We start from the raw sequence: 12,097 nt of genomic DNA on the forward strand, positions 1-12,097 counted from the left end.
TTTTCTCAATGTCTGCAGACTATAGAATTTAGAATTAGATAATACCTGCCGATGAAAAAATTCAAATATCATCGAACGCCACCTTTGAATTAAAATGTGGCAGTCAGTAAGTAAAAAGTTTTTGTATATAATTTATCATTAATCCATGTTTGGTGACGTGGAGATAAATATGTGGACCATCTTGCGTCAGCGTATATAAAGCAATGGTGTTCAAGTCTATACTAACTGAACGACTCAACGACTGATTGACTGAAATAGCCTGGCTGATGTTTTTATGTTCATCGTTTGTACTGATTATCCGCTTTCTCTTTGAAAACACTTTCCAATTAGATCTTTCCTTTCAAGTGTCATCGAAAGTGGTCGATGCAAATAAAGTAACTCTCGTTTTATGTATTTCCAGTGACAAAGAGAGATCAGTACAAATGTCAAGAGCTACCTCCCCCCAGTCAGTGATAGTTGGTCGTCCACCTACCAACGCGACCCTCATAGCAAGGTTTTGCCGGGAACGTGCACCGAGGACCTGTGAACATGCGCTACTGAGGAAATCTAGGGCATGCGGCCGAACAGAAAGCTTTCTATCTAAAGGAGACTCGTTGACTTTGGAACTGAAGTTGACTCAAGGCACTGCTCTAAAGTAAGCCATATTTTTCTACTGTACTTATATGACGAGTTTCTTGGCATTTTCTAGGTGCAACTTTGTAACCACCGAATCGTAATAAGGTGCTATACATTAAATAAAAATCATCCGGAACTGACGAGGTTTAAGACCACAGTGGATTTTACTATAAGTCCCGCAAATTGCTAATGAGCGTGACCGCCATTTTAGTGATATTTTTTTTAGTGACGACAGCACTAGGCTGAAGTTTCAAGCTGATGAAATATTTTTATTTCAGCTGACGTCAAAATGACGTCATTTCGATGTTAATGATACATGGTTCCAGCGCAATAGCAATTTGCGGGACTTATATCGCTATTCTTCCAACTGAGCCGTAGCTGAACAAGCGTCACGTCTTAAAAAGTCATAAAATCTTATATTATGCCTAGGTACCTGCAAGCTGACATTTTTCGTTCGCGTGGATTTAGGTTGTTTAAATCCCGTGGGAATGATTTGATTTTCCGGGATAAAGTCACTTTCTAGGTCTTTAACTACATCTATGCAAAAAGTCACGTTGATCTATTGTTCCATTGCAGCGTGATTGATACAAACAAACAAACACGCTTTCGCATTTATAATATGGGTAGTAATTACCAAAATATAGCCTGATGACACACTAGTAAAAATATCTTAATATTTTTCCAGGCCAGTTTTCTTCAAAGCGCTGTACGAGTTTGTCGATCTGCACCAAGATGGGGAGCCATGGGGTCGAGGAGCGTGTTCGAGACGATTTGTCTCCAGATCATTTCCTGAAGCTCCACCAGATCCACCGATCACATTTTCTTCACCAAGAGACGTCTTTCTGTATGGCAGAGGGGGTACAAGAAATATTAGGTAAGGCAATGTATGCAAATTAACAGTATGATTAGTAAGACATTCTTTGTGAATAAAAGATCATTGACCTAATTGCTAATTTGTTGGAGTAAAATGTCATGGTTCTCGACAAATTAGTCGACCAACTTCAAGGCAAAAGTGAATAGCAACTTCTAGGCAAGCACGCTTCAACCTAGACCTCATCATTGTTCTGTTTCTCAGGCATGATTGTCGTCAAGCACAAGCCCTTCTCACAATAAAACAAAACTTAGAAAATGTACTGAAATTGCTTAAGTAGATAAAGTTGTTAGTTGTGTAAAACAACTCTCTGTCCGCAACTCTGCCTGTTTGAACTCTACACTGCGCGTGACCCGTCACGCACCTTTAAGTTTTTTTTTTGTAACTTGTTACTTTTACTTATGTTCTAGTCTTCCATTTTCACCAGATTTTCACTAAAGATTTCCACGCTAAATAATTACAGTAATTAAGCAAAGCTATCAATAATCATATTTCTCAATGTAATCAAGTTCGTTAACATTCCAGTTGTACATATCGTTTTGAAGCCAACCCAGGGGAAGTGATACGGCTGCGCGTCTGGGGAGTACGTAATGGAGGTCGGCTCTGCAGATCCGTCCATTCGGCACATTCGCCCTGGTTTCGCTGTGGAGGCAATCCCACCGCTGCCGTGAGAATATTCGAGAGACCCTGGAGAGATAGCGGGCCGGGCGTACCTAGGGACTGTCTATGCAGGTCAGTTATACGTACAAAATCTTCTCAATGAGCGAAGTGTGTCGTTCGTCGTTGTTGACTTGGTGAATTATGAAACCGCCACACATTAAAGTTTGATAAGCAAACCTTACGAATGCTGAAAGACTCAATTAATGGCGAAACATTTTTTATCTGTACCTAGAAAATTATTGGTCTATGTACAAGAATTTAATTAAAGACGAAAATTTATTGAAACATCGCAATCGACCCTTAATACAAATGTGTATGTTTACTGGTTTCTCCTCATCTCGTCTCAACGGGGCAACTCCTTGATGTGAATTTTTGCATGAATATAGTTAAAAATCTGGAAAGTGATAGAAGAGGACTTCTGAGTCCTCAAAGGAGGATTTTTACAGAACTAAATTTACGCGGACGAAATTGCGGGCAATCGGCCAGTGATTATGTAGTCTAAGGTGGTAGCGCGCTAACTGGGAAGGGGTATGGCTGTTTTATAAACCCCCATAGCCCATATTGGTTTCTACACGAAACCGTACCGGAACGCAAAATCGCTTGTCTGTTGTCAACCTTATTGTTCTGTTTGTATCTTTAACACTTCTTCAAAATTCAAACACATCAGGTTTTGAATTTTTTTGGAAACCCTTCAAACAATTTATTTATTTATTTTCAGTGATGTCAGCGATTATGAATTCACATCTACCTCGATGGTAGCAGAACTCAAGTTCGATGTAGTGAACATGTCAGCTGTAGACGATTTTCGTTCTTTTGGATTTGAAGCGTCAGTTGAATTTATACGTCTCGAAAGTGTATGTGAAAGCACTCACAGAGTGTACGGCGCTAGCGGTGAATTAAAACTGTCGGCCTATACTCCTTTGTCAGAATCTGTAAGTACTTTTATAAGTAGTATTTAGTAATTAGTACTGGCTAATATACAGTGTTCTTCAAGGGGCAAATCAACAAATTCTTGAAAGTTGAAAGGCCGGCAATGCATTGGTGGTTTCTCTGGTGCTCGAAATATTCATGGGCGGCGGTAATCACTTAACATCAGGTGACCCACCTGCTTATTTGCTTACTATTTTTCGTGTGGGGGGGTATAAACCATAAACAAAAATTTACTTACCTGCATATCGACCGACATAGAAATTCTCTCAATATAAAAATTTCAATAAAAAAATCTTATTTCAGGAGCGCTGTGACCATCGACCATGGCTAATAGATCCCGCTCCAGGTCGATATCTCTACATGCAAATCCAGGGTAGCTTACTGAGGGAACCAGAACTAGATAACTTCACTCTCCAGAACAACATTACAGCGGCACCCGATTTAGGGCACTTGTGCAGAACTCCAAACCGTATTGCCATTTACGCTGGAGGACTAACGCCGTTATTTATATGTCCTAGACCTCCAGAAGAACAGGTATTATGATGGTATTTCTGATTGTAAGTTTTCATTACTCACTCAAGGTAATTAAGGGGCTGACTGGCCATCATCATCACCATTATCATCATCATCATCATCATCATCATCATCATCATGATCAACCAACCGCTGGCTCACTACAGAGCACGGGTCTCCTCTCAGAGTGAGAAGGGTTTAGGCCATAATCTGCCACGCTGGCCTAATGCGGATTGGCAGACTTCACACAACTTTGAGAACATCATGGAGAACTCTCAAGCATGCAGGTTTCCCCACGATGTTTTCCTTCAGCGTTAAAGCGAGTGATATTTAATTTTTAAAACGCACATAACTCCGAAAAGTATTAAGCCGTAATAGCCTAGTGGTTACCACGTCCGCATCCTATTCGGGAGGTCGGGGGTTCGATCCGGGGCACGCACCTCTAACTTTTTGGAGCTATGAAAATTCTGGTTCACTATGATTGACAAAAAACCTATAACAAATAATCAGTTCACCAAAAACTTTTGAAAAACTAATCAAATCACAAACGTCGTATACCATTTCATTTTACAAAAGATCATTTGACAAATATTCTATTCACAAATGTTTTACTTTGCAAATTTGCTGAATGTTAAAATATCATTTAAAAATTTACAGGCAGACAGACAGACATCAAAGTGATCCTATAAGGGTTCCGTTTTTCTTTTTGAGGTACGGAACCCTAAAAAAGTGCGATATGTTGTTTTACTAATTAAAACGATTAAGAAATTAATTGTTTGTCAAATGATATTTTATGAAATAACAATAATTTGTCTGGTAATTTGTTTTATCAAGTGAATTATTTGTAGAAACATAAGTTTTATTACGATCATAAAATGATTCATAATTTTGCCAGAATTTGTTTGGGGAATGAAACTTTGTCATTTGTTTTTTGTCAATTGATCGGTCACCGAAAATTCTTATTCTTAATGAAATTGAAATTACCTACAAGCTTTTTCAATCTGAAGAAGTATAATTAATTACTGCCGGATGGCCATAAAAAATAAAGAGTTGCTTGGTAAACCCAAAATTTATATTCTGACAAGAACAAAATGTGTGTGTGGGTGGTAGGTACCGTGTAGGTGATAATTAAAACAACCTTAAATAATGTCAGTTCTCAAAATTCATAAATTGTAAGCCCATCAAAGACCAGTCGGAAATTCTTGTTAGCCATAATTAGATGCCGCAGAAGAAACACCATACCTACCCACCTTTTACCAACACCTACTTAGTTTTTTAAGAGCTCTCAGACCATGGTAAATAGAGTTGACTCATGTATTACTATTCAATCAGTTTCGAAATTCAATTTACAGGAAGACGATGTCGTAGAAGTATTTTCAGAAGGTTGGTCCAAAGAAGTAGATTTACTTGCTCGACATGTGCTGGCGCCACCGCCTTCTGCAGACCGCTTCGACCTTGACTGGCCAAGATCGCTCTCCGTGGAGTTACTAGCATTTGAACATGGATCGTATTATATCACGTGGCTTGAACTTTCCAGAAGGTAGATCTTTTTAATGTAAATTAAACGGGTAACCTTGTGTAGGTATTCTAATAAAAATTTACAGGACAATGCTGTGCAGCCTTTGGGGTATTTTAGAACCGATTTTGATGAAATTTGGTACGAACAGAAATAGTTTGCATCCCGGGATAGGACATAGGCTAGGTACTTTTTATCCCGGAAAGTCAAGAGTTCCCACGGGATTTTTCAAAACCGAAGCTCACGCGGACGAAGTCGCGGGCATTATCTAGTAGATAATAAATTAAATATAAAATTGTATCACTATACAGTACGTATTGCGCTCCCAATCAGCCCGTAATTTCACTAGAGCTCATGAATATTTCCAATATTTTCTGAACCGGGCAACGGGCTTTCGCCTTTTTTGGGACTATCGCCAAGTATCTCAGGTATTTTTGTTTCATTAATACGTACAATACTTTATGTTACAGACACGCAAGCGACCGAGGGGGTGTATTCGCACTATCGGGCGAGTGCCCTTATCGCTGCGAGTCCCTGGATGCGTGTATCGAGCCCGCGCTGTGGTGTGACGGTATCGCGCAGTGTCCTCAGGGCGAGGACGAGCGTTTGTCGCAGTGCTCAGCGCTGTTGAGGGTGCCTGCGCACTACGCTGTGGCGGTGCTTGCACTCACTATTCTCGCTGCTTTTGCTGTGGTGAGTACAAAGTAAACCGGACGTTTGAATAGAGTATTACGCTGAATTTTGGCGCTAGGCGGAACTTCTGAGACGTGAATGAAATGCCATTAATGTATGAAATGCTATAATCTTTGCATAGCTTTGTAACGGACGATTACCTATTAGTCGCAGTAGGTACGGGTGTGAGCTAGTTAAAGCTTCCCATCAAGATAACCTTTCAAAATAACGACTAACGTAGCTTAATGGTCAGAGCGTCGGGCGCGATCCCAGGAGACGCGGGTTCGATACCTGCCGGTTCGCTATTTTTGTTTAGTATGTATTTAAAATTATTTAGAAATTTCCTCGAAGTGTAGGTAAAAGTAAAACACTATAAAAATAAAAAACAAAGCTACGAGGGTACCTTTATGATACACAATGATCAAGTCGTAAATTTTTCTTGTATTACAGATAGCAGTAGCGCGTTCATGCCGCAGACGCCGCTCAGCTCTCCAGCAGCGGCTCAAGAGTTTGTCATCAGACACGGCCATTTTCGACGAGAAAGAAGTAATTTGCTGACCAAGCGAAGACTCTGTGCGATACGTTGAAGTTGACAGGGTCACCACCGTTTGACTTCTCGCACAGGGTCTACTATTACGAATAATTGCTAAATGCCAGCGTGTTTGATCGATAGCACGGTAGATAGGCGGACTAAATGGTCCATGGTTAACGAATGAACCGTTCGTGTCGTTTGAAATTGGGTATTTGACTCCAATTTCTTTATCACTTGATCATAAACTAGGATAAAAATAATGACGTAAACTGAAATAACTAATTAAATCGATCAAATAACAAAAAAGTTATAAGCATTTAAATATTTCTGATTAGACAGAGATAGCGATATAGCATTTTGATGTCACACCTTACTAATGCCATAGTAGCTTCGTGCGGTTTCATACAAATTTTCGTTTTGCGAGAAAGGGATAGAAGACCCTCCCACTCCAAAATTAAAATGCCTGTAACTTTGTAAATCTTTGTTGGATTTTAATATTTTTTTCAGCGTACCTACGTCATTATTTTTATCCTAGTTTATAATAAAGTAATAATATTTATCAAATTCAAAGTAGGAAAATACACAATTGCGTTGTATGTGGTTAGAAGAATTGATAGGAAAATTGCTGGCTGGCTTGGGTTATTACAGCAAGATTTTTTTTACTAAAGATCTATCTAATCGGGCAAGGATTGATGCCTGATCTTTTTATTGATTATTAAATTAGAGCAGCTAAGAGCTATGATAGGTATCTCCATTGCGAATATAATAACTTTTCAATGTTATACTTTCATTGTTTTTGTCTTTTTGGACTAATTAAGTAGTACCTTTTACAGAGCCTGTGAATGTTCATCTTAATCATCCTCTCCCAATTCTATCCAGCTATTCACTTGGTCTTTGATCTAGCACTCAACATAATATTTTATTTGTACTTTTGGTATGTAAGTATGTACATGTATTTATTTACTTACTGCCCATTCTCTCTTTTTTTAATTTTTATTCTACTTTATTATTACTTGAAGATGAAAACAAATAAACTATTAATAAACTTAAATCTAAAAAAAAAGAAAACAATATTAAATTAAAACTAAAATAAATTAAATTAAATCTAAAACCTCATCGAGACCACCGCAGCGAGGCATTGTACCCAAGATGCTGGCAGCATTACCCCTTTGGATGGCCAAACTAATTCTTTGGCCAAGGTAGCTGCCAGCTCTCGGGTCCCCGGTTGACTCGATAACTCTTTTCGCAATTTCTTCAAAAAGAGCTCGAGCCCCCGGGCCCCACGGCCCCAAGGTCTCCACACCAAAAGGCACGAATACGAAGCTCCCATCGAGGTTTTCATATTTGCGCCTTTTGGCCTGTTCGGCGCTGATGGCCGCTGCACCCGCCATAGAGGAGGTCGCCTGAATGTGGGATGCAGCTAAAGTGTCTACACAAGTCGCATCCCAAACAAGCGACCTGCCCATCTTCCACGGTACGAGCGTCATACCATCAGGTCTCTTGCCATCGCCACGTGCCAAACCAATAGGTTCTAGTACAGCTGGCACATGGGCGGTGGCAAGGGACCTCCGGATGATGTCGTTAAGGGTACTATGGCGGGAGAAGCGACCAGCGCTTCTCGAACAGGAGAGCCCATGGTGGCCGAAGGCGTCAACGCAGTCACCGCAGTGGCAACGGTGAGGCTGGTTTATTGTGGCGCCAAGCCTAAGACCAATCAAAACAGAAAGTGTCGTATGGTCTAACAGAGTGCCCAGGTTGGCAGAGGGAAGAGCATGTAGCCAGTAGCCGGACTCTTTTTTTTTTTAGATTTAAGTTTATTAATAGTTTATTTGTTTTCATCTTCAAGTAATTATTAAATAATAAAAATTTTACCTTTATTATTTCACTGTGAACTAAAAGCATCTTGCTGAAGTAACCTAACTCCAGCAGTACCTATAAGTCCCGTAAATTGCTATTGCGCTGGAACCATGTGTCATTAACATCGAAATGACGTCATTTTGACGTCAGCTGGAATAAAAATATACCATCAGCTCGAAACTTCAGTCTAGGGCTGACGTCACTAAAATGGCGGTCATACGCATTAGCAATTTGCGGGACTTATATAGTACCTACTTAATGAAAATTTTAAAAGTATTGCTCCAAGGGATTAGATTAATAATATGTTGGATTTCAATTACATTGTACATTTTGGACCAATTGCTGTTGATCGGTTGATGGGGTTTCAATTCCGTCGTTTTTATCTATTCGTGTAAAATAATTTTACTAGGAAGATGGCTAACAATACGGTGTATGTCGTTGCCAGAAATTTAATTTTACAGGTGGATCAAAAAACTGAATAAAATAATTGTTTTAATCGAAATCACGTACTTTAGAATTAATTCTATAACACAGCTTCAGGTCATTTTGCTTGAAAATGAGTACAACAGCAATTTTGTACTCACTATTTACCGATCGAAACCATTAATCTTTCATTTCATTCAATATAGTTTTTAGGCCATTTTGCTTCAAAATGACGTTTTTGGCTCACTGTGCCAAATCAGTACCAAAAACGTCAGGATTAAAGAAAAAAGTATTTTTATTTACACAGTTATGTTTGCCAGCTTCTCAATGTACCTATGTCTGAAAAATGATTGGATGAGTCACTGTAAACCTTAGTGTAGGTGAACGTATCAATTACAAACGAATCCAAAAAGTAAAACCTACCAAGAGACTCAAAGATTTTCTAAAACAATAATATAGTGAAAAATGAAGAAAATTATTATTGTTCTTATTTGAAAATTTGCATAATATTTTGGACACAATAACCGTTTTCAAAGTGCTGCGTAAATTTATGATGCCCGCGACTTTGTCTACGCAGATTTAAGCCACTAAAATCCCAAGGAATTTCTGGAATAGAAAAGAGCATAGAAATGTCACTTTCCAAGTCTTTAACTATACAAATATACCTAATGTCCATGCAAAAAATCACGTTGATTCTTTATTCCATTGCGCCATGACTAAAGGACAAACCAGTAACCAAATACACTTTCGCATATATAATATAAGTAAAATTTTATAAGTCTTAATTTTGTTAATAATATTAGGTAGGTACCTAATGCCAAATGTGATGAATATTATGATCAAAAAAAAAGATAAATTAAAGATCGTGTTAATAGATATGCGATAATTCGTTATTATGCTTACTTTAAACGCATAGCATACCTACCTATCGCAACATGGATATGTATATTCATGTTGCGAATGCGATAGATACTGTTGATAGTTTGTACATACAAAGTGTGAAGGTGGTTTAAAGCAGTTTAATGCAGTAACGCACAATGAATGTTAAGGCCGATCGACATGTGGCACAACGTTTGATTTGTTTGATTACTCGATTGTGATTTTTAAAAATGTTGTACATAAATTAAACGTAGAATTTCTTAAGGAAAGTTCATTAATTATAATAATTATAAAATAATGTAAAATAATAATATAGGCTTTACAAAGATATCGTAGTGGCAATAATTTTGTTTACATTATGTTAAGATAACGGACGTTGCCTGTGTTCTATTGTTAACCTAAATTTGTATACGTGATATTAACTGCCATTTTATAAACGAAATGTTCATATTCAATATAACAAAATTATTGAAGATATTATTATTTAGTCAACGATTACGATTTTACAAAAATTATTTTACATTGAAACAATTTATCGTCTATTGACGAAGATATAGTTACTGGCCACGAACTCGCCACTAAATGTTAATTTATTAGAGTACATTCCAATAAAATATCGCAAAATCAATTATTATTAAACGAAAAGAATATAAGTATAAAATATCCTGAAACTAAATTAATATGTTGTAAATAAAATTAAAACTATTCATATCTTAGAAATGTATTAAAGTGATATAAAAGTTTGTTTCCCAAGGAAATTTATTGAATTCTATAATGTCGAGTTAACTATTAGAAGAATGTAGAGATCGAGATCCTATTGAGAACACCTTGTTGTGTGAAATAAGATATTATTGATAATTTTATGAGACTTAGAGTGGAAGTTAATTATAAATCTTCTATGCTATATTTACACTTGTGGTCTTTCTCATTATATACATTTTTCATTACATCTTTTCGACTACAAAACGTCTGGCTAAGTTCGCATAACCTTGACTACTTGGGCTTAAAATCTCAAAAATATTTTTAGTGTTATTGGCCGGTGCCTTACTCGTGTACGAACTGCGTGAATTTTCCCACAATTTGGTGAACCATGTGACCAATGGGATGTGAACAGCGTACTATCCCAGTAGCTGCCACGAAACCATCCACACAATGGGGATGTTACCTACTAATCGGCGACTCTTTATCAAACTAAAACTTATTTATAAGACTTGTATGCAATACCTAGTAAAATGTGACATCATAAACACTGACGAGTTTTTTAGGGTTCTGTACCTCGAAAGGAAAAACGATTATAGGATCACTTCGTTGTCTGTCTGTCTGTCAAGAAACCTAGATTGTACTTCCCGTTGGTAGTTCTTAATCCGAAAATTGCGAATTTATGGTTACATTACGAAAAATAAATTAAAAGTTCATGAACAAATATTAGTATTTTAAACAACCAAGTGGGGTGCCTATCATATAAAAGGGAAATTCTAAAACAGATTTTTATTTATTTTGATACTAAATACTTACATAGTTTTTGATTTATCGTACAAAACGTTGTCTTTAGTACGGAACCCTCATCCGGAAGCAACATCCCTACATTCACGAGTTCGTAGTGTGTCGCTAGTGAAGAGCGGGCTATACAAGGAAATCTAAAATAATCGTAATGGCAAGTCAAATTATTTTCACGAGCTCGCAAGTGTAAATGCAGCAACATAGATTCTAAATTCGATTAAAAATTATAGAAACTGTTAAACTTTACGAGGTGTAGGTTTGTAATTTATGGAATAAAGTGTTCTTTATAAATAATTCGTATCGAAGTAATAATTTCAGAGTCTATTGTGTTAAACATGGCGAACATAAAATTTATGGTAACATTTGAGAAAGATCATATGGGAATGATAAGTATGTAGCGATACATATTACCTATATACAACGTAACCACCAAGAGATCGGGATAATAGTAGTATTATATAGCATGTGAGTATGTAATGTGCTTTATTGTTTGAGTAATCTAGATATATAGGCACGATTATGCGTGGGGATTTCGAACGTTCACGTTGAATCTGGCCTAGGACTAATCTGCCCACTAATGCCTGAAATATACAAAACGTACAAAACGATCTGGTCCGGCAACGATGTTCACTATCTTTAACCAATAGATAAGTTATAATTTGTAATTTGTTATACGATGTAAGATTAGTGAAGCTGATTTAGGATTATATCGTCTTCCATAACGTACGATAATTCCGGATTTATTTTCCTTACGTTCCAACATTTGTGACAAATTCTAAGGTTTTTGTAATGGAAGTGAACTAATCCGAATCAGGTGTTATCCTGGAAGACAATAATGATGGAAAATAGCCGTTTAAGCAGAGATACTAATTTCAAATAAATCAATGAGAAAAAGTTACGGTGATATAAGAAGTTTTTAAAATAAAATTATTTACTGCATGATTTTGTTTGTCTTATTTTTACCCGTTGATATCAATTAAGGTATCTCAATTAGATTCTACTTAGGGAATTATTATTAATTGGACTAGTTCCATTCGTGCATATCGTTAACCTAGCATAATAAAAGTAATTCTAACTAAAGGAACTTAAAAATATTATACTTAGATTTAAAAAAAATTAGGTAGTCAAA

General features: G+C 37.1%; 1 protein-coding gene across 2 annotated transcripts in view; it reads left to right on the top strand.

Annotated features, from left to right (window-relative positions):
• LOC117996187 (uncharacterized) overlaps nt 1–7,310 on the top strand; it is a 149,553-nt gene extending 142,243 nt beyond the window's left edge. For both annotated transcript variants that reach the window (XM_069509405.1, XM_034984212.2), the window contains exons 7-14: nt 401–634; nt 1,301–1,489; nt 2,012–2,218; nt 2,865–3,078; nt 3,380–3,610; nt 4,942–5,129; nt 5,576–5,798; nt 6,228–7,310. In XM_069509405.1, coding sequence (XP_069365506.1) covers nt 401–634; nt 1,301–1,489; nt 2,012–2,218; nt 2,865–3,078; nt 3,380–3,610; nt 4,942–5,129; nt 5,576–5,798; nt 6,228–6,335 — 1,594 coding nt within the window. In that variant the 3' untranslated portion in view covers nt 6,336–7,310. The remainder of the gene's footprint in view (nt 1–400; nt 635–1,300; nt 1,490–2,011; nt 2,219–2,864; nt 3,079–3,379; nt 3,611–4,941; nt 5,130–5,575; nt 5,799–6,227) is intronic.
• The last annotated feature ends 4,787 nt before the right edge of the window (nt 7,311–12,097 follow it).

The sequence above is a fragment of the Maniola hyperantus genome, chromosome 3 (genome assembly GCF_902806685.2).
Source record: "Maniola hyperantus chromosome 3, iAphHyp1.2, whole genome shotgun sequence".
Classification (NCBI taxonomy): Eukaryota; Metazoa; Arthropoda; class Insecta; order Lepidoptera; family Nymphalidae; genus Maniola; species Maniola hyperantus.